This window comes from Rhinopithecus bieti, unplaced genomic scaffold (genome assembly GCF_001698545.2).
Source record: "Rhinopithecus bieti isolate Rb0 unplaced genomic scaffold, ASM169854v2 scaffold_22, whole genome shotgun sequence".
NCBI lineage: Eukaryota > Metazoa > Chordata > Mammalia > Primates > Cercopithecidae > Rhinopithecus > Rhinopithecus bieti.
In genome coordinates, this window is record NW_016803136.1 from 833,656 (window position 1) to 843,477 (window position 9,822).

Here is a 9,822-nt window from a genome sequence, read left to right on the forward strand (position 1 = left end):
CGTACTCAGTACATGTTCAAAACATATCATCGCCACAAAACATACCATCGCCACAAAACTGTGCTTGAACTCGCCGTGGCTTCCCGCCGCATTCGGATTAAAGGCCGATCTCCCTGTCCTGAACCGCAGGGCCCCACAATGGCCTGGCTGCCATCCCCTGACCCTGCGTAATGCCCTACACTGTCCCAGCCACTCTCTTCTGCCTCTGAACACACCTGTCTCAGGGTGTGCCCCTTGCTGGTTCTTTGGCCTGAAATGCACTGTCCCCAGAATTCCCCAGAATTCTTCTTGTCATTTAAATCTTTGTTCAAAAGTGGTCATCTCAAGCCAGGTGTCCCCCCGTCACTCTCTACTGTGTTACCCAGTTGTGTTTATTTTCTTCACAGCACTCATCTGACCTGCAAGGATCTCACTTGCTGACGGACTCTTCCTACAGACCGGGTCTTGTCTGTCTCAGGCGCCTGTGCCCCTAGTTCCTGCAGGCCCAGCACGTGGGAGGCGCTCCAGCACCAGAGAAATCACCTGGGGCCTGGGGGAAGGAGGTGACAATGGCTCCCTGCCAGGGTTGCTTCAGGACAGGGGTCCGGAAGCCCTGCATTCCCACTAAACCCCCTGCTCCTGTGTTCACTGAATGGCTGGCGTTGGCCCAGGGGCAGCCCTGTGACAGACTCTCAGGGTTTAAGGTTTAGGACTAGGAATTTTGAGACATGGCCAAGATCATCACATGAACTGGATTCTAGGAGATCACCCTGTTCTGCGCCTTCACTGAGCTGACACCAGAGAACCAGAGAGGTAAAGGGATGTACTCACGGGCACACAGCAGTTAAGCAGCAGACCAAGACAAGAAAAATGGAAAACCGCGACTCCCACCAGCCTGGCGCCCTGTCTTCCCTGGCACCTTGTGCCACAGGAGCCTGAGGGCTGGGGACCCCGGAGGCCTCCCCGAGCACAGCCACGGCGTCCAGGCATCGGATGGGAAGGGTGCTGCGGATGTCACGGCTCTGGCTGTGCCCGTCATCAGTACCAGCCCCGGCTGGGGTCACGGTTCAGGATAGAGATCCCTCCAGATTCCGGCTCAGGAGCTAGTTCCACTGTCTTGAAGCGGGGCCATGGGGGTCCTGGGGTCTCCTGGCCTCTCTGCAGAAGCCCACGAGCAGCTCCACGGGCCCTTCCCGCCTCTCTAGGGCCCATCCTGGAGGGCCAAGGGTCTACGGCTCACTGGATCCAGGGCTGAGGCTGGGTTTCTCCCCAGGGTGGGGCAGGCAGGTCACAGGCACAGGGGACTGTCTGTTCCTCAAAGGTGCCAGGGGGCCGTCAGGACACAAACATCTTCCTGCCCCTTCCTTCCAGCATCAATACCCTGTGACACCTGGCAGCTCCCCCAAACCCACACCTGCAGGCTTCTGGGCTCCTTCCCAAATGTCTGGGGCCTCAGTACCTCTGGGTACTACGGCAACACTGGGCTCAGGCAGCTTCGGCCTTTGAGGAACTCCCTCGGTTGGCATGTTCTGCTCTCCCTGGTCCAGAGCCATCCAAAAGCTGGGGCACCACGCCCAGCACCGCTGCCTGGCCAAGCTGTCTGTGGACTGCAGGGAGGATGGGGAGGACCAGCGTCCTTCTACCCTCCCCAGGTACCAAGAAGCAGCACCTTGCCAAGTTTGCTCAGAGCAGGGTTCCCGCCTTGGTGTCCACAGCCCCGTCTGAAGTCACACACAGTATGTGCATGGCGTGGCTCTGTGTCTGGGCGGCCTCCAGAACCTTCATCAGATTCTCAGAGTCCAGGGTTCCTGCTCTGTGGACTCAAGCAGGCTTCTTGGGAGCCAGCCTGGCAGACAGGTCAGGAGAGTACTCATGAGGCCCCAGCAGTGAGGTCTTCCCCCTCGGGGGTGAGTAAGTGCTGTGGAAATGAGGGAGGCTCACCCGACCCCACTGCCAACCTGCCAGTCAGCCTGGCTGCAGTCAGGACCCACACAGAGGCCCAGGAAGAAATGGGCTGGTGCAGGGGCCTCCAGCTCAAGGGGGAGGCACCACTGTAGACCCCTGTCTGTGGCTGAGGGGTCACTATAGGGGGTTGTGTGTGAACAGAGAAGACACACGATGAAGCCTTCTTCCCAGCAGAAAACAAGGAAGGCCGGTGGGCAGCTGGGCCAGGCTAGACTTCTATTGCAGAAGACTGCAAGATCTTTCCCAACGCCCAGACCGGATTATAAAAAAAGTAAATGAGCCCAAGATAAATCTGTATCTTGTACCCAGCACCTGTGTACCCTCGATGGCCAAGTGAGTGGCAGAGTGAACCTCTGGGGCGTGCACGTGGTCTGCACACCTGGTGCCGTCAGGAAGGAATAAACAACAGGCTCTGAGAGGGGTGGGTTTGTCCTGCGGTGGCGACCAAGCTGACAAAGAAAGGACCCTGTTTTTCTCCACCCCCGAGACTGAGTCTCGCTCTGTCATCCAGGCTGCAGTGCAGTGGGGCGATCTTGGCTCACTGCAACCTCCGCCTCCCAGGTTCAAGCGATTCTCCTGCCTCAGCCTCCCAAGCAACTGGGATTACAGGTACCTGCCTCCATGCCCGGTTAATTTTTTTTTTTTTTTTTTTTTTTGTACTTTTAGCAGACACAGGCTTTCACCATGTTGGCCAGGCTGGTCTCGAGCTCCTGACCTCAGGTGATCCACCCACCTCGGCCTCCCAAAGTGCTGGGATTACAGGGACCTGCCACCACACTCGGCTAATTTTTGCATTTTTAGTTGAGACGGGGTTTCGCCATGTTGGCCAGGCTGGTCTCGAACTCCTAACCTCAGGTGATCCAAGAAAGGGACCTTCTTCTAAGACCACGTGAACCTGAAGCTTCCCCGAATGGCCCACGGGGACTCTCCACCCTGCCCTTGCTCGGGTAACACCTCTGATCCTCTCTGAAGCAAAGGCAGCACCTCCTACCACAGAACACGGGACTCCCTGTGGGGTCAGCAGCGCCGGCGTCCAGCTTAAGAGGAGCTCTGGAGGTAGGGAATTCTCAGACCCACATGGCTGTGCCTCGAGGCAGAGACAAGGTCACCTGAAGCTGCCCTCAATGTCCCCCTCAGACCTGCCAGCTCAGCCTGAGTCCCCACCCCCGGCCAGCATCTGGCCTGGTCCGGGTCAGGAGCATCTTGGCCTTGTTGCTACATAAGGGCTCAACTTCCCCCCCAGACAAGTGCTTCTGGACCAGCCTCCCTTCAGGCCCTCTGAGCCTCCTCACGGCTCCCACAAGGGGATGCTGCGGGGTGGGGTGGGGTTCCTCCTTCAGCCCCTTCCCCTCCAAAGCTCAACCGAGAATCCAGAAGAGGGAAGGATGGGAGGGAGAGCCAGGCACCAGGCCTGGTCTACTTGAGTGTGATTTGAGGCAAAAAAAAAAAAAAAAAAAGGAAAGGAAAGAAAAGTAGAAAAGCCAAGCTCAATACCGACAGCCCTGGCTGAACCCGCAAACCCAGATGCCACGTGTCTCCCGGCTAAACGCTCGCACAACAAGCTGACTGCCAAGTCGGGCTGGGATGAGGCTTCGGCCCCTGAACTCTCTCCTCTGGGGACAAGAACGGCCCAACCACAGGGACCCCCACTGGCACCCAAAGGAGCCTCCGTGAGTGTCCCTGCCTCCTCTCCCCCAGAAACCAGAGGCCCTGCACTATTTAAAGGCTCAGTTCTAACGAGACCTTTCCATCTGAACAGACTCTTCAGTCCCAGCCCTGGATGAGTCACAGCCCCGCTTCTAGCCTTTAATGAATCTTCAGGTCCGTGGAAGCAGGAGGCCCACGGGTGTTTCTCGCACCCGCAGCATCACTCAGGGCAAAGTTAACGAGGAATTAATGAGGCAACCCCTCCTGCCAGGCTAAGCAGTACCAGGTGCCCTTCCCTTACCCCACTGAAACAAAACGGCCTAATCGCAGCCCCTCGGCCCAAATGTGAAGCTAGCGCGGGAAAACACCAGGTTAATGTGGCTGAGGACAGAAAGGAAGAGGCTGGCAGGCCCGCCCCCCCGACCCTGCTGCTCACCCACCGGCCTGCGCACAGCAAGGTGGGAAGCACAGGGCAGACGTCCCTCAGTCCACCACAGCGCTGACCCCTGTTTCCATGACACGGACACACTGTGCCACACGGCACGGTGGGAGGACTGAATCGCTCATCACACAGAGCAGCCCAGGGCCAGGGCCACCCTGAGCCACACTGACGCCAACCCGCTCGGCAGCTCAGCAGCCCGGTGTCTGCCTGGCCGCTGTCCCCGCCCAGAGATCCCCATCAGACACGGAGCCACCAGACACTGCTGGGGCAAACCCAGCTGAGGAATTCTGAAGGGGCTTCTCAGTTCTGCGGCCACAAATGCACAGGGAAAGAACTGAAAGTCTGGGACCCTCTGCCCATCAGGCGCCTCCGCAAAGGGGCAGGTAAACTGGAAGCGCCCTGTTTGGCTGGCACTGGACCCGGAACCTGCCAGGTCAGTTTCTTGCCAACTCAGGTTTGGGGATGGATAGTGAGCTCTGGGCTGGTGTCTGCTGGCCTCAGCAGGGGCTGGGGAGTGGATGAGTCCATGCTGTCGGGCACAGACAGCTGCCTCAGCAGAGGGGCTCTGGCAGCAGCTGGGGCCAGCAGAGCTCTGCTAGCCTGGTCCTCAGGGAGGCTGAAGGTGACACAGGGGCCAGTGCAGGACAGCTCAAGTTGCTGCCCTGCCCAGCACTTTCCAGGGCTGATGTCACCTCTGGGAGGTCAAATATGCCCCACGGCAGGAGCTGAAACAAAACAAGCCCAAGATCACTTCGTCCTGGCCAATGCCAGGAGCCCCAATGCCGGCTGGCAGTAACAGCCTGCAGAGAGGGTCCTGTGAGCCTCAGGGGATCTCAGATCTCCACTGCGGACTGGCCAAGCCCTCCCTTGTGGCTCTCTTGAGGGATGGGCCCAGCCCTGACCAGCCGGGACTGGCACCCTGGGACCAGATTTGATCTACAGCTATCGAGCGCTTCCTGTGTGCTGGGCGCTGGGTCTGGCTCTTCCTCAGATGCCCGATGCCAGGGCCCCAAGCCAGCCCCGAGGCAACCTGCCCAGCTGCAGGACAGTCGGCTTCTATCTTAGATTTTAATCCCAACTCAGGTCTGGGGCTGCAGGGGCACCGGCGGTCTGCCTTGGCACGGCTTAATCTGAGCTGCCTGCTGGGTCAAGAACCCCCTGGCACATCGACTGAACGCCTGGTGTCCGGCGGGCACTGGGCCCGCAGTCAGCTGGATGGTCCCTGAAGAGAAGCCTGTAGCCCCCAGACCCGGCAGCATCCCCCCACGCACAACCCTGCCAGAGAAACCTCACACGGTCGGCGCCCCTCAGCAAAAGGGCAGCCAGCAAGTCCCGCCGAACGCAGGGGTCAGGTTGAGGCTGAACAGGGCAGACCCAGAGGCAGGCGTCTCCCCGTGGCCTGTTCGCGCTCCCTGCCTGGAAAGCAGAGTCCACCTGCCTAGAAGAAACCTCCCTTCTCCCGAGACAGGGGCAGAGGCCGGAGCGCCAAGGTCTGGGTGGGGACGGCCCCAAGCGTTCCCCATCAAGTTCAAGCCACTCAGAGCGACGCGCGCACAGATTCCGCTCTGCCCGGGGACTCCACGGAGGCGGCGGGGGCGGGAAAGGCAAGCGGGGACCCGGCAGCCCCGCAGCCCCTCAGCCCCGCGAGCCTCCTGAGCCCCCCTGGACCCTCCAGCCCCCGCGGGCACCTTGTTTCGGAGCAGCTTGTTGCGCACGCGGCCCCAGAGCCGGGCGCCGGTGTTGCGGGGGCGCTCGCCCCCCGACTCCTCCAGCTCCAGGGGTTCGCGCCCCGCCTTTGGGCTGCTGCCGGGCTGGGGCAGGACGTCGGTCATGCCGGGGGACCGGGACGTGGCGCTGGACAGAAGGCGCCTGCGGAGCGCTCAGCCCCGGCCGCCAGTCCCGCTAGTTCGCCTAGTCCCGCCGGCTTTCCCCGCGCTCCCCTCCCTCCCCGCTCCCCTCGGTCCCTCCCTCCCGCCCGCCTCGTCCCTCCTCCCTCCTCCGCGTCCCTCCTCCCTCCTCCGCATCCCTCCCTCCCCGAGGCTGCACCCGGGCTGAGCGCCGCCTCCCCGCCCCTCCGCAGCTCCGGGTCTCATCCCTGGCAAGGGCGCTGCTCCGCCCCGACCCCGCCGCCGCCCTCCCTCCACGGAGGCCGCCCCACGAAATAAAGTTTACACAACCCCATACCCCAGTGCGTCCCCGCTGGGTCCCTGCGTTAACCCCTTTACCACCAGGCGGCTCCAGGGGCCAAGCGGAGGGGCCACCAGGTGCCAGGGCCAGGTGGGGGCTGCATTTTGGCCACAACAGCTGCCCTCCTCCCCGGCGAAAGACTCTCACTGCCCTGTGGTCGCACTTCCCCACCCCAACTTCTGCCCCAGGCACCTTCCTCAGAACCAGCTTAGTGACGGGCCAGACACTTGTGGACGGGCACTTACAAGCCTCCTCAGGTGAGAAATTTAAGGATAAAGGAGACCTCTAGTGTGGGAATCGCAGTGGGAAGCGGGACACGAACAAAAGCCCGAAATGACACAGGTCACAGATGTCCAGCCAGAGACGCCGCTCGAGGGGTCACTTTGAACCGTGGTCCTTTGCACCTCACCAAAAAAGACTTCTGCTGTCAGGGGCAGAGGACACCACAGGCAACCACCCGCGTCCGTGCTGGGCGCAGAGGACGCCACGGGCAACCACCCGCGTCCGTGCTGGGCGCAGAGGACGCCACGGGCAACCACCCGCGTCCGTGCTGGGCGCAGAGGATGCCACGTGCAACCACCCGCGTCCGTGCTGGGCGCAGAGGACGCCACGGGCAACCACCCGCGTCCGTGCTGGGCGCAGAGGATGCCACGTGCAACCACCCGCGTCCGTGCTGGGCACAGAGGACGCCACGGGCAACCACCCGCGTCTGTGCTGGGTGCAGAGGCCGCCACGGGCAACCACCTGCGTCTCTGCTGGGTGCCTTGAGAGAGAGAACTTGTTCTTCACCCTTAAGTTAGTGAACTTTCTAACTGCAGACTAGGACAGGAATAATGTCTCCAGGTAACAGTACAAGTTAGAGTATGGTATTCAGAGAAAAGAGAAAGGCTGAATCCCAAATGGTTAACTATGCAAAACCCAGGGGTATCTGGGACCTCAGACCTCTGCAGACCTCGGCACGCGCAGAAAGGAAACCAGTATTTGCACCGTGGCAACCACAAACCAGGTCTTTCAAATGCCCAACTGCATGTGAGCCTCACATTTTTGTGATGTTGGTGTTACTACCCTGTTTCAGAGAGGTGAGGACAGGGGATCAGGAGGTCCAGTTCTGGCCAGGGTTAGTGCTCACAAGCACTGTGCCTTACTCAAGTATGGATGATGCTTTGGAGTCAGGAAAAAGAGCTGGGTCAAGACATCTCTTGGTTGACCCCAAGGCAGGTGGGTCAGAGTCCAGAGACAAGCCCTCGGCATCTGGCGTCAACGGTCAGGCAGATGTCAGGATTTCTCTCGGACACCTTGGTGTTTTTTGAGAAATGGGTGGCTTCCCTGCAGAGACAGCCGTAGTCAGAGCTGCCCTTCATGGAAGGTTGGCATGGACCAAGTATCATGGATGAAGTCACTTAATCCCTCCGAACTTTATGAAGTCAGTTCCAGCATCCCCACTTTACCTCTGAGGAAACGAAAGGCTCTGATAAGCTGAGCTACGTGTCCAAGGCCAGGACAAGCCGGAACACAAACGGACGTCTGGCTAACTCCAAAGCCCACACCCCTGTCACTCACTGTGATGCCCTAGTGTGGCAGGATCTGGCCCTGCACTGCCTTCTGCCCGGCTGGTGGAGGGGGGCCCTGGGGCGTCCTGTCTGGGGCTTGCTAGGCTAGAACCAGGCCTGGGTCTTCACTGTCCCTGCAGGGGCAGCCAGACCGGCTCTGCTTCTTCCTGGCTCACACGTCACACCCACTCCTGGACAGTGCACAAGGAGCCTCCTCACACCTGAGCTGCTAAGTGGGAGCTGAGCCACAAGCGCCTCGCCAGCACCTCCTGAGGGGGAGGTAGAGAGACGGACGGAGGTAGGAACACGCCTGTGTCCACTAACTGAGGCCTGAGTCAACCTTCCCCCCTCTCCTTTGCCTGTCCCTTCCAGGGCTCCAGGAGGACCCAGGCAGCCCCCTTACACAGCCACAAAACCATCTCCTCCAGGAAGGCTCTGCTCATACAGCCACAGAACCATCTCCTCCACCACAGAACCATCTCCTCCAGGCAGGCTCTGCTTACACAGCCACAGAACCATCTCCTCCACCACAAAACCATCTCCTGCAGGCAGGCTCTGCTCACTCCTCAGGCTTCACTGCTTGGTCCCACTCATGTCATTTTTTTTTTTTTTTTTTTTTTTTGAGACGGAGTCTCGCTCCGTCACCCAGGCTGGAGTGCAGTGGTGCAATCTTGGCTCCAGCCTCCGCCTCCCCAGCTCAAGCAATTCTCCTGCCTCAGCCTCCCGAGTAGCTGGGATTACAGACGCACCCGCCACCACGCCCGGCTAATTTTTGTATTTTTAGTAGAGACGGGGTTTCACCGTGTTGGCCAGGATGGTCTCAATCTCGTGACCTCATGATCCGCCCACCTCAGCCTCCCAAAGTGCTGGGATTACAGGCGTGGGCCACTGCGCCCAGCCCCCGTCATGTCACACTAGAGGCAGTAACTGAGGGCCTGTCTGCGTGCCCGACCCTGGGGTGAGGGTTAAGACATCACAAAGACGAATCAAAAGCCAGTGCTTGACAAAGCTGCAGCCGAAAGACCAGAGATGATGTGGGAGAGCAGAGATGCGGGAGAGCAGAGATGTGCACCAGCAGGAGGCAGACAAGCATGTGTGCATTTGGCACAGGTCGCTGTGCACCTACCAGGCGCCACGCCCAGATGGACAAAGCCCTCACAAAATCCCATATTACGGCCTCAGAACAGGACAGACAAAATGCCACGAATGTCGAGAGACACAATTTCCAGCTGGAGGGAACGGGAGAAGGATTCCTGGAGGAGAGGGGTCGGTGTGGGGCCCTCGGGGCTGTGGGGAAAGGCCATCCACCCTCGCTGGGACCCAGCTTTACTCAACCTCCCTTCAGCAAATGTGCAATGGCTGTTGTGTAACTGGTTGGTAAGGTGCCATTATAACTGCTCGTCACGTTTGCGCTGCAGTGCTCCTGATGCCGTGACTTAACTTTGGAACCGGCCCCTCAGTGGCTCCGTGTGGTCCCCTTCCCTCGGGCTGGGTCCCACGCCACAGGGTGCAGACTGCGAGAATGCGTGCCCCTCCCTGCCGCCGGGTGTGTGGGAGAAGGGGGCAGCGTAAATCCCGTTCCCAAAGCCCGACACTCATCTGTCTTAGGAACCACAGGCTCAATACTTGTCTGAATAAAGCAAGCTCGGATTGGATGCACAATGGCCAGCTGGTCTCCATGGTGGCAGAAGTACCTTCGCAGATGGGTAGCCGAGCTGGGAGTCTTCCCCTAAGACGCTCGCCTTTCCCCTCCTCCCTGTGGACTGGCGGCTTCCTCTGGGAACGGCACAGATTTCCCTTCTCTCCCCCAAGCCCGACTCATCGTTTCCTGGAGTCAATGGTCTTGGGTGGAAGAAGATCCACACAAGACAAATGTCCCCAGCAAAAGCAGAAGTCTGAATTCTAGTCCCTGCAGCCCACCACAGACCCCTCCTCATCTCTGCTGGGCTGGGTTCAGGCTATCCCAGCTACCTGGGAAGTGGCCATACTCCTTCCTCCCGCACCCCTTCCATCCAGCCACACCTGCTCCCCCCACCCCTTCCATCCCCCACA

General features: G+C 59.9%; 1 protein-coding gene across 9 annotated transcripts in view; it reads right to left on the reverse strand.

The window, feature by feature from the left end:
* ABR (ABR activator of RhoGEF and GTPase) overlaps positions 1 to 9,822 on the reverse strand; it is a 233,597-nt gene that overhangs the window by 20,794 nt on the left and 202,981 nt on the right. Inside the window, exon 1 of one of the 9 annotated variants that reach the window (XM_017864905.1) lies at positions 5,722 to 5,965. The exons of the other annotated variants lie outside the window; for them this stretch is intronic. Coding sequence (XP_017720394.1) covers positions 5,722 to 5,865 — 144 coding nt within the window. The 5' untranslated portion in view covers positions 5,866 to 5,965. Of the gene's footprint in view, positions 1 to 5,721; positions 5,966 to 9,822 lie in introns of those variants that run through there. 9 annotated transcript variants of the gene reach the window in all.